This window comes from Crinia signifera, chromosome 8 (genome assembly GCF_055691185.1).
Source record: "Crinia signifera chromosome 8, ASM5569118v1, whole genome shotgun sequence".
Lineage (NCBI taxonomy): Eukaryota > Metazoa > Chordata > Amphibia > Anura > Myobatrachidae > Crinia > Crinia signifera.
This window is the reverse complement of record NC_139224.1, coordinates 92146119-92164058: the sequence shown is the minus strand read 5'-3', so window position 1 is coordinate 92164058 and position 17940 is coordinate 92146119. Positions and strand designations below refer to the sequence as shown.

At 44.9% G+C, this 17940-nt stretch overlaps 1 protein-coding gene, 1 long non-coding RNA gene and 1 pseudogene across 2 annotated transcripts; 1 reads left to right on the top strand and 2 right to left on the bottom strand.

Moving 5' to 3' along the window:
* Positions 1-1362: 1362 nt before the first annotated feature.
* On the top strand, positions 1363-2030 carry LOC146027049 (uncharacterized). The gene is made up of 2 exons (XR_014454641.1): positions 1363-1394; positions 1483-2030. It is a non-coding gene; the product is annotated as an uncharacterized LOC146027049 (long non-coding RNA).
* A 619-nt stretch (positions 2031-2649) lies between these two features.
* LOC146027048 (uncharacterized) lies at positions 2650-4251 on the bottom strand. Its single transcript, XM_083158056.1, has 2 exons — positions 3989-4251; positions 2650-3628 (listed from the first exon to the last, which is right to left on the bottom strand). The coding sequence occupies exons 1-2, from the start codon at positions 4155-4157 to the stop codon at positions 3099-3101; spliced, it is 699 nt and encodes a 232-aa protein (XP_083014182.1). The 5' UTR covers positions 4158-4251; the 3' UTR covers positions 2650-3098.
* A 10498-nt stretch (positions 4252-14749) lies between these two features.
* LOC146027252 (piRNA biogenesis protein EXD1 pseudogene) lies at positions 14750-16414 on the bottom strand (annotated as a pseudogene).
* Between the last annotated feature and the right edge of the window lie 1526 nt (positions 16415-17940).

Here is a 17940-nt window from a genome sequence, read left to right as displayed (position 1 = left end):
AAATGTAATATAAGCAGAAACCTAATTTGATTTAATCTGAATAAGTTAACTGTTAATGTTTACGGCAGATTTCATAAAAAAATTAAGTAAAGACGATAATTGATATTGTTTGCACACAAAGATTAGCAAAGCAATTTGACTGTTTGTGAATCTCTGAAATTTATACCCCTTTCAGACAGAAAAATCCCAAAAACCCAGGTATTTCCCGGATACAAAAACCCGTGTACAACTAGGCAGCAAGGGGCTGACCCCCTTTCACACAGGAGCAAAAACCCGGGTATTTCCCGTGTCGACCCCTTTCACACAGAAGCCGGATTTTTCCTGCAAAACTCTGTGTGTCATAAGAAAAGGACAGTTTTAAAGGCACACAGAGATGAGATCATGAAAAGTGGGAGGTGTCTGGTCACTGCATTGCATTAAACATGGCTGACAAGTTGCAGAACCTGGAGGTCATGAGTGCTCTGTGTGTTTTGCTGCTTACAGCAAATCAGAGCATTATGCAGATGCTTACACTGTGCTACCTGGCACAGTGTTATGCCAGGAGGAGGAAGGCACAATTTTTGGTGGAGAGGGCTTCCACTCGACGCAGGTATTTGCACCGGAGGAGAGCCCTGATTTTGTCCAGTGTTACCTCTATCCTGAAGTCTACAAGTGCCTCAAACCGGTCGTTGTGGGCCAGAGACCGCAGGCATGGAGAAGCTTTCTGGGAGACTGTGGAAGCTTTTGCACCTGAGCAGTGGCTGGCACATTTCCGGATGTCACGAGCCACCTTCTACTACCTGCTGGAACTGGTCACCCCGGCACTTACAAGGGGATGCACCAATTATCGGAAAACCATTGAGCCATGCAGGAGACTGGGGATTGTGTTGTGGTGGTACGCAACACCAGGGGAATACCGTACCATCTCATGTCTGTTTGGTGTGGGCATTTCTACGGTGTGTGTTCTAGTGCGGGAAGTGACACAGGCATTGTTGGAGAGCCTTTACAAGCGTTTCATCTGCTTACCACAAGGCGACCGACTGGATGAGACCATAACAGGTTTTCTGCGAAGAGGCTATCCGCAGTGTGCTGGAGCCATCGATGGGACACACATACCCATTATTGCACCCCCAGATAACCCAGCAGATTACCATAACCGTAAAGGTTGGCACTCCATCATATTGCAGGCTGTGGTGGACCATAAGTATTGGTAAGTAGTACAGTATGCAGTATTTACATTAGTGATATGATTGGGCTGCACTGTATATTGTTAAACACAAATACATTTTCTGTTCAGTTTCACAGATGTCTACATTGGCTGGCCTGGTCGTGCTCATGACTCACGAGTACTTGCCAATTCGGACTTGTTCCAGATCGCAGAGGAGAAGAGAGGTGGCTGGTTGTTCCCTAGAGAGGTAACTTTGTCTATTTTTAAAAATGTGCTCTTTAACCACTACACTTGCCACCTATACAATTCTAATTTTTTTTTTTATACCGTTACAGTGGTCAAAGTTTGTATCCGGGGTGGAGATCCCAGTCCATATTATTGGAGATGCGGCATACCCTTTGAGGCGTTGGCTTATGAAGGGCTTCACGCAACATACCCCACTGTCTCCTGACCAAGTCCACTACACCCACACTCTGAGCTCGGCTCGAATGGTGGTGGAAAACGCCTTTGGAAGACTAAAGGGGCGATGGCGGTGTCTACTGAAGAGGAATGACATTGCCATTACCCTGGTTCCAGATGTGGTGGCAGCTTGCTGCATTCTGCACAATGTGTGTGAGCTACAGAAAGAGAACTTTTTACCTGAGTGGAATGTGGAGGACTATGACCTGGCTGATACCCCTGTCGAATCAGCAGGGTACGAGGGTGAGACAAGTTGTTCCACTGCTGAGGTTATCCGTAACACCCTCACTATTAACTTACAGAGTATGACACAGTAGATAGAAGGACACATTGGTTGGATGTTTGAAAGAACTTGTTTTATTTTTCACAAAATATGTTTTATGCTTGTTAGTTCACTTTTAAATATAAAATGTTTTCAAATATATCTTTAGTGGTCATAAATACCCTTTCAACACTGAAACAACATTGAACTATTGCAACACGAGGTAGAATAAGTATTTAGCATAGGTCTTCTATCAGTGGTGGGTGAATAGGTTGTGCTGCCATCCAAGCCGGTATTGTATAGGGGAGACACACACCAGTTTGACTGTCCAGCAGCCACACATTTTCATCCGGCACTGTATATATAGATAAACACTTGTATTTGCAATTTTTGGTACCTGTAAGGCACAGGTCTTCCACCTGTGGCCCTTCAGATGTTGTGGAACTACATGTCCCCGCATGCCCTGAGTTTTTTGCCATCCTACTATAGGAAAAAATGTGGCAATGTATGGTGGGACATGTAGTTTCACAACATCTGGAGGGCCACAGGTTGAAGACCTGTGCTGTAGGGCAATTCGAAACACTCTGGCTCCTGCCGGCCAGTGAAAACCCGCACGGCCAGGAATCTGTGCCGCACACAGCAGTTTACAATGATGGGATCCGGCTGAAACCAGGCGGCCTGGGTGAATGGTCACATCTGTGCCCATTATTAACTCCGGTGTGCGGCACGGCTTCCTGGCCGTGCGGGGTTTCGCCATCCGACAGGAGTCGGAGTGTGTGAAATAGCCCTTATTACACCCCAAAAACAATATAAATATATAAATATAAGCCCCAAACAGGGAATTTTTTTATTGCCTTAAAGATAAAGAAGAAGGCATACTGTGTACACATTATAGATTATGTTCAGCCACATATCTAGAGTATACTCTATTTGTACACATTTAAATAAAAAAAAAGTTTGAGAACTTTGATTCAGCTCCAAACTGAAGAACCAAATGAGCTTTTTTGAGGCTCATAAACTAAAGAACCATAATACTGTACTGTGTACATCAAAATGGAACACAGCATTTAACGGGCCTTGTAAGTGCCACTTTTTAAGCAAGAAAAATTGAACGAGCCCAGAAAAAAGAGAAAAAGAACAACCATATAGCAACATTACTACAAATGCCTGTAGGCAGTGCTGATTACAGTGCTAACAGGAGTGTTATGATTACTGGCATTCACTGAATCATCAGCATAATTTTTCATATTGCCTACTATATCCTGTGCCATTGACAGTATCATGCACTGTCTCCTGTGGACTGGTATTGGCATGTGGCCTACTTGGCTGTGTGGCATGTGAAAAATTATTGCCCATGTTTTCAGTATAACTACGCCCTTGGCCCTGCACAGTAGTTTGGCTTGAATTTGAAGGCATAAATGTATGGCCTCTGTGTGGAGGATTACAATAATCACCCTCAGCGTACGGACTACACAGCTTGTAAGGGTGCGGATTCTGTAATGTAGACACCATATTGGTAAGGAAGGTCATCTGTGCATCTCGATTTTCACGCGCTATGCGTTCGTGCAGACCCACCAACTGTGTGAGAAAGGAATCTTGCAACTGTCTCTCGTTGTCAAAGAAGCGCTGCAGTCGGGCATCCTCTTGAGTTTGAAATTCAAGATCGGACTCTCGGAGATGATCTACCAGGATTCTTGACATTGAGCGCGTAGCAAGCTCCATCTTTGACGTTTTTTTCTTCCTTGCAGGTACATCAAATACTAAAAATAAAGGAAAAATCATTACAATCCAATAGCGGCATGCCAGTGTATATATAGATATATATATATAGAGAGAGAGAGAGAGAGAGAGAGAGAGAGAGAGAGAGAGAGAGAGAGAGAGACTACTACTGGTTCCCACAATACCCCTCTCCAGGGCACACCACACGTGTGCTGTAGTAGTGGGTGTGGGGTTGTTACCTGTGTTACAGTGGGACTACAGGTCCCAGCAAGCCTGCAACACATGCTGATACTTGGGAGAACCACAGGTACCAGCATGTGGGGCATTAAAGGCCTGCTGATACGTATAGCCCCCTGTACATCTATTAAAATAGATACACAAACAATACTTGAAAAACTTACTGTTGCGACGCAACGTTGGGGTCTCAGTCTGTGCAGGAGTGGGTGTCCCAGATGGAGTAATGGTGCTGGCTCCACTGTCCTCAACCTCAGCCTCTAATGGATCAATTGTGTCCTCCATGGCAGCAATAGGATCAGGGATGCTGTTGTCTATGGTGTCTTCCAACTCCATTATAGGTGGGCAAGATGGGCTGCATTCTGGAGTTATGCTCCGTGATGAAGCTGCACTGGATGATGATATGGCAACAGGGTTCACCAGGGCAGAATTGCCAAAGACCTTGTTACATTGGTCGAAGTAAACCCATTCCATCCTCCCAGCACCACTTTTCCTCCTGTTGTTGTCACAAACTTTGTTGTAGTACCTGCGCAGAGCTTTTAGTTTGTTGACCACCTGCTGCTGGGTACGCACAATGCCCCTTGAAGTGAGGACCTTGGCAATATTGGTGTAGACTACAGCGTCCTTCACTGTGCCAGTAATCTGTTTTCGGATTTCTTCCTCCCCTCTGACACTGAGCAGCTCACGGATCTCCTCATCTTTCCAGTGTGCCATGGCCATTTACTGCTGCGCTGCACGCCTCTGCCACGTGCGCTCAGCCAATCAGGGAACCTGTAAAGATCAGCCAATCACGCAGCGCCATGCTGCACAGCCAATCAGCATGATTTTTCAATAGTCGGGAGAAAAACACGGGTCGGACCCTTTCACACAGCCGCAAACACGTGTCTGACACGGGAAAAACCCAGGTAAATACCTGGGTCGAAGTCCCGGAACTTTAGACCCGTGTTGACCCTTTCAGACAGAAGAAAAACCCGTGTCGACACGGCAAGAGCAGGGAAATTACCGGGTCTTTTTTTCTGTCTGAAAGGGGTATTAGTAGCAATTGGCAAAATATTTGGAAAAGATCAATAAAAAATGTAAATGGATACACAACAAATAATAATGCAGGAATTTATCACACGGTCTCAGATTTCAATATTGCGTCTTTGCTATGGATACCATTATTTATATGAGTGTGTTTGACAGAATGGAAAGCAATCCGTTGCTTGAGGCAAAATAAGGGAACAAGAAAAAGAGCCAAAGGTTGAGAATTGAAAAGTCTAGTTTGTCTACTTTCATCTGCTCCTACAGAACATTATTCATCTTGTAGTGATTTGTAACGCTATCCAACTGCCTATAACTTCACATGATAACCTCCATCATTTTTTTCTCACATAAATCAAAAAGGTTTTCATATCTTGTATTTATATTGCAACAGGAGAAAATTATTTTTATCCAACATATAGCAATGCACAGAATATTGTAAATGTTTTCCACTGTGTTAATACACAGGCAATACACAAGTGAATTATTATTCAGTATTTGCACACTTATTATGCTTATATTCACTTACAGCAGGGGCGGATTGGCCCAACGGGACATGTACCTGTTGGCTGGTCTAAAACCCCCTCCGTCTGGCCGTTAATCATCCTTCCGGGCTGGACCATCCTGTGCGACTACTGGCCGGGTAAAGCACATTGGCCATGCCCCCTCCACCGGAGGACCTCAAGAGACCATGTCACTTAGCAGCGGCTGCATGAAGAAAGCACCACAGACAGTACAGCACCTTCCTGGACTGCAGCCCCCACACATACAGTGAGTACTTCTGTACTCAGCGTACATCCCCTGCTGAAAGTGGCAAGGGGCAGGGGGGTGTTGGGGGGGGGGGTGCCTCTGAATGTGCCCACATGTCGCAGGGGGGAGGGGGTGCCAGCAAATTTGGGGGGGGGGGGCACAAATAGTGCGTGGGGGGCATGTGGTGAGAATGAATCAGGGATTCTTTCTCTCTCTGCAATCCCCCCCCCCCTTTGCATTTGGGGGAGGGGGTGAATCATGCGCGGGGGGGCATGTGGAGAGAATGAATCAGGGATTCTTTCTCTCTCTGCAATCCCCCCTCTCTCTCTCTATGCATTCCCCATCTCTCTCTGTGTGTTTCCTCTCTCTTTGCATTCCGCATTTTCTCTCTCTGCATTCCTGCTCGCTCTCTCTGCATTCCCTCTTGCTCTCTCTGCATTCCCGCTCGCTCTCTCTGCATTCCCTCACTCGCTCTCTTCGCTCCCTCTCTCCACATTCCCCCTCTTTGGGTGCCCCATCTCTCTTTGCGCGTTCCTTCTCTCTCCTCTTTATTCCCTCTCTCTGTGTTCCCCCTCTCTCTCTGCGCATTCCCTCTCTCTCTGCACATTCCCTCGTTCTCTATCTCACTGCACATTCCCTCTCTCTCTCTCTCTCTGTGTTCCCTCTCTCTCTCTCTGCATTCCCCCTCTATCTGCATTCCGTGTTCCCTCTCTGTTTCTGCGTTCCTCCTCTCTCTGCCTCCCCTCTCTCTCTCTGTGTGTTCACACTCTCTCTGCATTCCCTCTTTCTCTGCATTCCCCTTCTCTCTCTCTCTCTCTGCATTCCCTCTCTCTCTCTTATGCCTGCTCCAGTTCCACCTCTCTCATGGCCTTCAAAAGACTCCACCCCCATTATTGTCTCCACCCTTTTTGTAGGGCTGCTTTCCCACTCCACCCCTGACTTACAGTATATGGTGTTTTTAGTAGAATACTCCTCAAATTGCGGAAGTCCACAAAAAGTGCACTTTACAGTATTTTACTTATTGTGACACAATGCATAATATAAATTTATATTTACTATTTATTGTGCCTATACCTGTGAATTATAATTTCTTATTGCTGCTATTTATAGCACTAGAAAAAAAAAACCTAAGAGCCAGTGTAATGTAATGCTATTATTGTACATACAGATATAGCCTTGCTCATCATTGCTGCAGTAGCACCATCGAGGTATCATAGTTTTTTCCATAAAAGTGGCACGTTAAGCCGCACTAAAGGGTAAGAGGATCTTAAAGCATGTAAATACATTGCTTCATCATTGGGTAGCAGTTGCACGACTAATGAAAACTACAGTACAGTGCTAAGTAGTCGCAGATGGTTTTGCTATTACAGAGTACAATGTACACGTACAGCTAATTTACTGTATGTACCAAGACCTGATAAGTGGCCCAGTGCACTTAAGTACAGTAGATACAATTTTTAAAACAATAATATTGCATACATTGTGAAATTCTACAAATCCGAGTGTAATTTTCCACTTGCCTTACAGATGAATGTCGTGCTCCAGGATCCCTTTATACTGTAAATCAACAGCTCCAACATACAGTAGTGGTTAAGTTGACTCGTTACAGAGCATTGAACAGAACCCTCTTTTTTCCAAAAGTAGTAAAGAGGGTAAAATGTATACTGTACGTATAATACAGTAATGTATAGTTCCTGCTCAGGAGTGAATTGGTTCTTATTTCTACTGTATTGTTTTTAATTACAGTCACTATACAAATATATCTTCTCCCCTTTCGGGGCAAACCACACTGAGGCCTACCAAGCATAAACTACACTACTACCTCTTTTTATCCTCATAGTGCTTGTGGCATTTGCAAAGTTATCGCTCACTCTCCACCTCGGTTATTTATAACATGTGGGAAGCAGCAACATGCTCTCTACTAGCCACCACACTATACTAATTCTCTACCATCTCTATACTCCTATGGGTACTCTCATCCCTAGTATTCACACTTATGGGCCCCTCCACTTGTGCAACACTATCAAAGACTCATAGATGAGATAGAAAAGGACAGCAGATACCCTCTATTTTCATCCCAGTACCGGAGACCTGCACGCTCACTTCCCCAACAACAACACCCACCTAAAGGTCTATACAACTCTGGGAAGGTGCTGGGGAAGCAGCAGCTGTACCAATCACTGGTGGGAATGATCTATGTCACCACCATCTATCTATCTCCATTCACACTCTTGTTAATAATACATTTGTATCTCTATTCTAGTAAAATCTAGAAACTGAATTCATCTGTATCATTAACATAATACACATTTGGGATTGTGTCACCTGTAATATGTGCACACCTCATAGATGACACACAATGATATAATGATATAGAACACTGTTATGAAGTTCGAGGTTAGCTGCATCTGACTCTCTAGGGCTGTGGTTCCCAACCCTGGTCCTCAAGTTCCCCCAACAGTGCACGTTTTCCAGGTCACACGGCAGGTGCACTCATTATTCAGGCACATTTGAAAATATCCACAGGTGGAGCTAATCATAGCTCTTGTGATTCTGTGTGGAGACCTGCAAAACATGCACTGTTGGGGGTACTTGAGGACCATACTGTATACTGTACATCTGTAAAACCCACTGAACTATCTTTGTATTTAAACATTTAACTTTTTTTAATATGTGTATAACTACTATTACCTTACTTTTTACTGCTAAAGAAAATCTATACACAGAGATATTGTTATTGTGTTCACTTGACCTATTAATAGAATTATTTCAGACCAGTCAGATTGACTATAGCCAAGAGCAGTGATGGCTAACCTCGACACTCCAGCTGTTGTTGAACTACACATCCCAGCATGCCCTACATCATTTTTATCATTTCCAAATGGCAAAACTGTAGCAGAGCATGCTGGGATGTGTAGTTCAACAACAGCTGGAGTGTCAAGGTTAGCCATTACTGGTCTAGAGTCATTTTATTAATCTGTTTTTGGGACATTTTACAAGATCTAAATGCTGATCATAGTTGTCTATGTATTAAGCCATGGAAATAGATAAAGTAAACAGAGACAAAGAAACAGCCACTCAGCTCCTAACTGCCATGTTAAAGACAGGAGTTGGTTGGAACTTTATCTCTGGAAGATCCCTGGTTTGCCATCAAACCTGTGGAGCCGCCTGTGGCCTGGAGAGGGTAGAGGGTAACAGACTGATGGTGTGGGCGTGTCAGGGAGTAGAGATTGGCATGTTGGTGTGGATGTGTTGGGTGTAGAATGGGATAGGTTGGCAATGTGGGTGTATAAGGGTGCAATTTTTTTTCAGGGCCACATTAAATTCACAATCCACCCATGACACAGGAAGGGCATTGTAGTGGAATTAGCATAACGTTACCGACAAAACTGCAGAGGAAGTAATGAAATCTTAAATACAGAGGTGTTCTTATCCATCTTTTCCCATGATGAGTTAGCATCATAAGCTGTATGGCATGGTACAATGTGAGGCAGAGATAAGCATGCATACACACGCTCCTGCTACCCCTACAGTACACTCTTCTGTTACCCCTACAGCGCACATTCCCACTACCTATATAGATTTATCTCCTGCTTCCTGTTTAATAGTTGTATCAGTTGTGTAGTGTGGCTCTGTGGTGGGAGATTACCCGTAATGGGAATTTATCATAATTTCTGATGTTAATTGCACAAAAGTGACACATACTCTTCAAGCTGTAGGATCCACTAGTAAATCATTTAACATTGCACACAATACTGTGCTTGGAGGAAGATGAGTGACACAGTCAGTGAATTTTATAGGAGGTTAACTCAGATCCATGTGCCCACTGGATGATGGATTTGATTACAAATTGAACACCATCATTTACAGACTGCATATAAGACACCATCAGTGGTTAAATGTAACTTGTGAAGCAGCTCACTACCTCTAGGGACATAGCAGGGACTCTAGGTGTGGAGGAATAGTACAGTACACCCACACACAACACTGTCCCATTATTTAGTACCAAAATAAGAGGAAAATAACTTTGCCTTCTTTGTTTTATATACTAAGATTGTAAGTAATGCAGTAACCAGTAGAGGTTTTAAGGGCCATGCCTTTCTTAGGTACAACAGTATTGTGCCCCCCCCCCCCAATAAAAAAAAAAGATCTGTCTCTCAGGCCCACTATTGTTTCTTCTACTGCAGCTCCTTGTTTTTCTCTAGTCCACATCTGTATCTCCAGCAGATCAGCAGAGGTGTTTATGGTTCTCAGAGCCCCCCAAAAAACCACAGTAGCACTTGGAGACTTTTTTTACATCCTGGTTGATATCTTACAATTAATCATATAAACACAGATTATGGTAAAGGCACTAAATTAAAATTACAAGCTGCCAGGCAGATACATCTTGTGTTGGAAGCATCAGCTGTCTTGGCCTCTCAGACACAGAAGAGTTACATTTAGTAAGATGCCAGCACCTATACTGACAATGGTACTCAAGCTCTGTGTCCTTGGCAGACATATTCCTTTGAGTCTATGCTCCATATTTTTTCAGAGAGAGAGTAATTGCTTAGTGGAAGATGGCACTCCATGAGACAGTTCAGGGTGAGCTGAGGCAGGCCTGTGTGTGTAGATACAGAGAGAACAGAAGTGGCACAGCACTGTGAATTGAATTGTGCTCCTTGAGAAGTTCCACATATTGGCCTTTTTTGTTACTATAGATGAGTGTGTCCGGATTCCAGCAATCTGGACACACCCCTATCCGAACTCGATCACGAGCCTGTTTGGGTTTTCCCACCCAGACTCAGCACTCTCAAGTTCCCACTGTCGGATCTCACGAGATCTGGACAACGTCACTAAAATGTCACTATATGTATATAAGGACAGCCGGGCTCACTTTCCCGCCCTGCTGTGCAACCTGCATGGTGTAGTAGTTTTAACTACTACACTGCTGTCTGCTGATAGTGACAAGTTCAACCTGCATGGTGTAGTAGTAGTTCTACACTGCTGGTAGTGACTACCTGTGTGGTGTAGTAGTTTTCAACTACTACACTGGTGATATATTAGTGACAACCTGCTGAGTCTGACTGTTTTAGTGTAATGTAGTGTAGTGTGGTGGTACACTGGCAGAGTCTGTGCTGTGTATTTTATATTTATCCCTGTAGTCTGTGCCTCATATAGATGGATTTACCTGTCCTCCAGTGTCCAGTCCCACTTCCTACCACCAAATTCCTTAATAATAATCCTTTTAATCCTTTTACATTTTTCTGTGTCTGCTGCTGTGTGTGTGTAACCCGGGAGAGGGTACTACAAGTCTCACCTCACCGGTGCAGGCCACACGTCGAGGCAAATTGCTAAATATTTTTATATAATAAAAATATTTTACAATAATAAAGGGGTTACTGACTTCTTAATAATCCTTTTCAATTTTTCTGTGTCTGCTGCTGTGTGACTGCCAGCTTAGAGAGGGTACTACAAGTCTCAATTCACTTGTGTGCACACCTGTGCTACAAAATAATCAGTGCTGCAAAATAATAAATCTAAATTTTTTTGGACAATAAGGGTTAATGACTTAAATAAATTTCTTAAAATCCTTTTCAATTTTTTTTGTGTCTGCTGCTGTGTGACTAAGCTAGTAAAGGCCAGGGTACTAAAACTCACCTGTATGCCCACCGCACATCGGTGCTGCAAAATAATAAATCATTGGGGTTTTTTTTACAATAAGGGTTACTGACATAAAGAATAATCCTTTTAACATTTTCTGTGTCTCTGCTGCTGTGTGGCTGTACTCCAGAATGGTAATGGAGAACCAAAATATGGAAGCTTCAATAGTACTAGAACCACTTCCTCCAAGTGCTGAAGCCGCTGCCACTAATCAAGACATAGAACATGATGATGAAATGCCATCAACGTCTTCTGCCAATGCCAATACCCAATGTCATCATCGAGGGAGTGTGAAATCCAAAAAGGCCAAGTTGAGTACGTTTAAGAAAAACAATAAATGTAAATCCTTGGAGGAGAAACGTAAGCTTGCCAATATACCATTTACCACACGGAGTGGTAAGGAACGGCTAAGGGCCTGGCCTAAGTTATTGACTAGTGGTCCAGCTTCACATGATGATCACAGCCCTCCTCCTCATCCTCCTCTCCCCCCCTAGAAATGTAAAGAGAGTTAAGCTGTCAACAAAAAGACAGCAAACAACTCAGTCTTCTAAAGGCACGGCAAGGAGAGTCCAAGGGTGTTGGTGGTTTCGAAGCCTGACCTTCCGATCACTCTACTGGAAGAGGTGGCTCCTTCCACCATTTGCAGAACGCCCTCTGCATATGCTGGAAGGATCACCCGATGAGGAGAAGGATGCTGCTGATGGTGATGTGGTTTTCTTAAATGAGGTACCGGGCAAGACAGTTGTTGTCCGTGGGATGTAAAAGGCCATCACCATGCCTGAGCAGAAGACCAAAAAATACACCTCTTTGGTCTGGAATTTTTTTATCCAGATCCGGACAACAACTGTCTCGCCAGATGTAGCTTATGTAAAGCTGGAATAAGCAGGGGTAGGGACATTGGTCACCTAGGGACATCCTTACTTATGTGTCACCTGAAGTTAGTTCATAAAACACAGTTTAGTTCAAAAACTGTGGCTAGGACCGCAAGCAGTCCAGGGACACCTAAATCCCTTGATCAAGTTGTATCCAAGCACCTGCAAACCACACTAGCAAGTCACTCCTCCTCAATTTGCTCCTCCATTTGGAATGGAGGTGGTCCTGCAGGCAATGTCACCATCATGACTGACTCCTCTTCCATCCAGGATTCCTCCAGAGAATCCTGCAGTGGAACGCCCTCTACTGCTGCTGGGAGTCGGTCATCGTCCCAGAGGGGAAGTCGTAACCCCTTCGGAGTATCCTTCATTGGTATGCCTCCTACTGCTGTTGTTGCTGCTGGGAGTCGGTCATCGTCCCAGATGGAAGTCATAACACCACTATCTCTTTCACTCAGCAATTGACCATCCAACATTTGCCATGAGATGAAGTACGACAGCAGTCATCCGATGGCAAAGCGGATAACTGCGGCCTTGACAGCTATGTTGGTGTTAGATGTGCATCCAGTGTCTGCCATCAGTGGAGTGGGATTTAGATGGTTGATGGAGGTATTGTGTCCCCTGTACCAATCCTGTCTAGATTCCACTTCACTAGGCAGGCGATACTGAGGATGTACAAAGACGTCCGAAAAAGTGTCCTCGGTGCCCTGAAAAATGGGGTTGCACCCTCTGTCCACTTAACCATGGACAAGTGGTTCAGGGCAAACTAAGAACTATATGACTGACAGCCCACTGGGTAGATGCATCGCCTTCCACAGCAGCAGCATCAGCCTCTCCTGCACGTCAGCTCCTTCCAAGGCAGGCTACGCTGTGTATAACCGGTTTTAGTAAGAGGCACAGTGCTGACAACCTCTTAGAGAAACCATCTCGCTTACGCCACCTCTGGGATTTGTGGTGTCGGACAACGCCAGTAACATTGTGCGGGCATTACATATGGGCAATTTCTATCACGTGCCATGTTTTGCCCACACTATAAATTTGATGGTGAAGCATTTCCTAAAAAGTGACAAGAGCGTGCAGGAGATGCTTGCGGTGGCCCGCAAAATTGCTGGACACTTTTGGCATTCTGCCACTGCCTGCCAAAGGCTGGAGCAGCAGCAAAAACTCCTCAACCTGCCCTGCCATCACCTCAAACATGAGATGGTGATGAGCTGGAACTCCACAATCTATATGCTGCAGAGGATGGAGGAGCAACAAAAGGCCATCCGAGCCTACTCGGTCCCCTACGACATAGGCAGAGGAGCGGGGATGCACCTGACTCAAGCGCATTGGAGGCTGATTTCCGTGTTGTGCAAGATTCTCCAGCCGTTTGAACTTGCCATGCGTGAAGTCAGCTCCGATAATGCCAGCTTGAGTCAGGTGATTCCCCTAATCAGGCTGTTGCAGAAGCAGCTGGAGAAAGTGAAGGAGGAGCTAAAGCGTTGCAATTCCGCAAAGCATGTAGCTCGTGTGGATGAAGCCCTTCATAAACTTTGCCAGGATATGAGGGTGGTCAGTCTGTTAAAGTCAGAGGAATACATTCTGGCCACCGTGCTCGATCCTTGGTTTAAAGCTTATGTTGTGTCTCTGTTTCCAGCAGACACAAGTCTCCAAAGGCGCAAAGACCTGCTGGTCAGGAGAATGACAACTGAAGCAGACCATGACACGACAACAGCTTCTCTGTCATTTTCTACCACACCTGTGGCTGCAAGAAAAAACCTGCAATTTCCCACACAATTCCCACACAACCCGCTGGCGGGGATGCAGGGCAGGCAGGAGGGAGTTTGGAGTTGGACATCTAGGGGGAAATATACTAAGATGTGAAATACACTTCACAGGTCATGTTGCTATGGGCAACCAATCAGAAGCTTCTTTTTCACCCACTAGGAGATAGTAGACATGATCGGTCACCATTGAAAAATTGGTTAGGGATTACTTTGGTGACAGCATCCAAGTAGACATGTCAGACAGTCAATACCTGTACTGAGTTGTCCCACCTCCGAAAGAGTTTTTAGTGCAGTGGGTAACCTGGTCAGTGATCAGCGTAGGAGGTTGCTTCCGCAAAATGTGGAGATGATTATGCTTATGAAAACAAATGATCAATTCTTTAATGAAGACCAGCAATTGCCTCCAGAGACAACAGAGGGACCTGTGATTGTGGAGTCCAGCGATAATGAATTGATAATCTGTGAGGATGAGGAAGTATATGCTGGAGTGGGTAAGGAATCAGAGGAGGAGGAGGATGATGAGGAGGACATCTTGCCTCTATAAAGCCAGTTGTGCAGGGAAATGTGACTTGCTTTTTTTTTGTGGGGGCCAAACAAACCAATCATTTTAGTCACAGTCGTGTGTCAGACCCAGTCTCTGAAATTATTGGTTTGTTGAAGTGGGCATGTCCTATTTATGCAACATAAGGGTGGGTGGGAGGGCCAAAGGACAATTCCATTTTGCACCTTTTGTTTTGACCATTATGTGCTTTGTGGGGCCTAGTTTTTCAAACTGCCATCCTGTCTGCCACTGAAGTGCCACTCCTAGATGAGCCACGTGTTTGTGCCGCACACTTGTGTGGCTTAGTATAGTTAGCCAGCTTCCTCAGTGCATTCATTGCCTTGTCTTTTCCACCTGCGTAAGAAGCCCTTGGCCATTGACAATGTATTTATGTATTGCTTCCTCTCGCCTAACTTGCTAGAAAACAATTTATTTTGGAAGCTCTGAGCAGATCTCAGTGCGGCCCAAATCATCCGCTGCTCCTTGGCTATATGTATTTAAATACCCATCACCTAAAGATGTAAAATCAGCTAACATGGCATCCAACAGTGCTAGGCGCAGAACCAAGTGGTATAAGACTTCCAGAGCCAATTCTTTCAGCAAATGTGTAGACATTGGACGATCAAGCTATATAGTGGTGTTATCATTTATTAAACTGCTTGTAAGTCAGCTTGTAAATCTCGCCTAACTTGATGGGAAACACAAAGTTGCTAAGTTTCTTTTGGAAGCTCTGAGCAGATCTCAGTGCGGCCCAAATCACCCGCTGCTCCTTGACTATATGTATTTAATTACCCATAACCCAATGATGTAAAATCAGCTAACATGGCTCTGTGCCTAGCACTGTTGGATGCCAATCATTGGGAGCCAATTCTTTTAGCAAATGGACAATCAAGCCATATTGGGGTTATCCTTTAATAATGTTTGCTTGTAAGTCAGGAATGAAAACTGTGGAGACGGCATGTTGAGATGTCGAGTCATACATTCCTTAAGTAAACACATAGGATTAGGAAGGAAGCCTCCAGTTTCCATGAAGAACAGGTATACATCTCCTACCTGTATATCAAAGACATTGCAGAACCACCCCATATTGGTGGGAAGAGACATTCCCCAGCTAGCAACAGTCATGGACCACATTTAGAATGCTTTTGTCTTCAAGCACCATTTGTAGCCCGTTTCTGAAAACTCCAGGACATCAAAAAGATTAACACATCTTTTCATAGCCATCTGCAGCCAGCACAACTTTCCATGGCGACACAAGTTCAGTCCCACTGCACCTAAGTTCACGACATTCTGGCTCTGTAGATGTTGAATTGTAGGAACAAGCATAGGCTGAAACTGGTCTATCACAACATAGTAGGGAAAAGTGGCTCTAAATTGCACACACTCAGTAATGAAAGGTGCCATCTGCTGAGAATATAATGGTTTACACAGAGAAAGAGGGTGCAAATGCACTATGCGAGCATTACATTACAATATATAATAAGACATTGTTGGTATATCATCGGCCGGTGATTTTGGCCTACCCACCAATCGTCCAGGTCATCTCTTGTTGAGCAGGTCCCTAACACTATGGGGTCACCCACTATCACAACATAGTCTGCATCTTCATCCTCAACTGCCCGTTTAATGACCTGTAGGTCATGCATCCCATGCGGTTCAGGTAGATCAGCCTCTCTCACTTCCCCAGCATGTTTCCCAGAATATTCAACGCTCTCTTGTGATAAGGTTTTATCTCTTTCATTAGCGGTATTTTCTGGCTCTTCACTTGAAGGACCAGATGATTCTTCTTGGTTCCACTTTCAGAATGGTATGCCCAAAGAGGATTTTTGTTCCAGGCACATCTTTCCCAGTTGCTTAATCCTTAACTTTTCTTAAAGTGATTGTACAGCTCGCATCAATACTCATTGGCACGCCCTGAAAGCATCCATTTATGGTTGTAAATTTGATATTCTTCCCAATGACCTTTGTTAGGAAGCTGGTATCAGTTACTAAGTCCATGCTAAACGTATATTACGGGCACAGGACCAAGCACAGCACACATCCCTGGCAGCAACCGCACCCTCCTAAAGACATTTTATCACAAATCAACCAAGGAGAGTCAAAGGTTGTTGGTGGTTGCGATGCCGGACCTTCCCTTCACTGTGGTGGAGGATTACTTTGGTGACAGCATCCAAGTAGACATGTCAGAGTCCTTACCTGTACTGGCAGGACAAAAAAGGCAGTATGGAAGCCCCTGTACAAAGTTAAACCGGCTCTATTTTACCTGAGTTGTCCCCCCTCCAGTGTGTACTCTCAAAGAGTTTTTAGTGCAGCAGGGAACCTGGTCAGTGAGCAGTGTAGAAGGTTGCTTCCTCAAAATGTGGAGGAGATGATGTTCATCAAAATGAATAGGATGAGGCCGACATCTTGCCTCTATATAGCCAGTTTATGCAGGGAGAGGTGACTTGCTTCTTTTCTTGTGGGGCCCAAACAAAGTTGTAGAACAGGGAGGGTAGGTCCACACACTGCTTTTGTCAAAACCGTAAGTGTAGGTTTTATAGATCCACCTTTTATACAAATTTGGTAGTTAGGTGGGGGTGCTATCTAAGACAACCCCAAAACAAACCAATCATTTCAGCCACAGTTGTGTGGCAGACCCTGTCGCTGAAATGATTGTTTTCTTAAAGTGTGCATGTCCTATTTACGCAACATAAGGGTGGGTGGGATGGCCCAAGGACAATTTCTGACAAAGACTGAGACCACCCACTGCATTACAGTAACTGCTTACCAGTGGCGTAACTACAGAGGGTGCAGGGGATGCAATTGCTATGGGTCCCTACCATTTGGGGGCTCGAGGACCCAGCAGGCTATCCCCTGCGCCCTTTCAATTTTCTTTGTTCCTTCTTCCAAATACTGTAGTACTCACAGCCATGCAGTGCTGGGACCGGAGTGGTCAGCTTTATTTCTGAACCGGAATAGAAGCAGAAGGTGAGGTGCAGAGCAAGAGTGTAAAACAGCACACCAGAGGGCAATGCTCCCTTCTCTGTATTCAGGGCAGTCACTGAGATTACCATAGAGCACTGCAGGCTTCTCCTTCACAGCTGGGAGTCACATCGGAAGGGTGGAAAGAGCTCTTCCCCGGCACCATCCATGGAGTGGGCACGCTGCTGATAGCAGTTATCCCTGCAAACACTCGGAGCAATGCTGAGCACCCTCAGGGTGGCCTCTTATCTCAGCTAGATGCAGGTAACTGGCTGGGGGTTTGCAGGTCATGGGTAACCTAGAGTTTTACTTTTCCTACCTCAACCTGCCGACACCATCCCAATAGACATCCTCCCTGTTCCTTACTTGCAGTCTGCTGTAACTAACTGCTTGCTGCCCCACCCAAAGTGACAGCCTGTGCCCCCCTGCAATATACTTTATCTGTCTGCCAACCCCCACCAAGTGACAGTCTGCCCCCCCTTTCAATCCCCTATATCTTCATGCTGAACCTGACAAGTGACAGCCTGCCCCACTTATTCTATGCTGCATGTGCCTGTCAACCC

Coding starts and splice junctions, on each gene's coding strand:
- LOC146027048 (XM_083158056.1), bottom strand. CDS start 4,157: ATGGAGTTGGAAGACACCATAGACAACAGCATCCCTGATCCTATTGCT. Junction 3,629..3,988: donor CCCAACGTTGCGTCGCAACA/GTAAGTTTTTCA, acceptor CTTTATTTTTAG/TATTTGATGTACCTGCAAGG.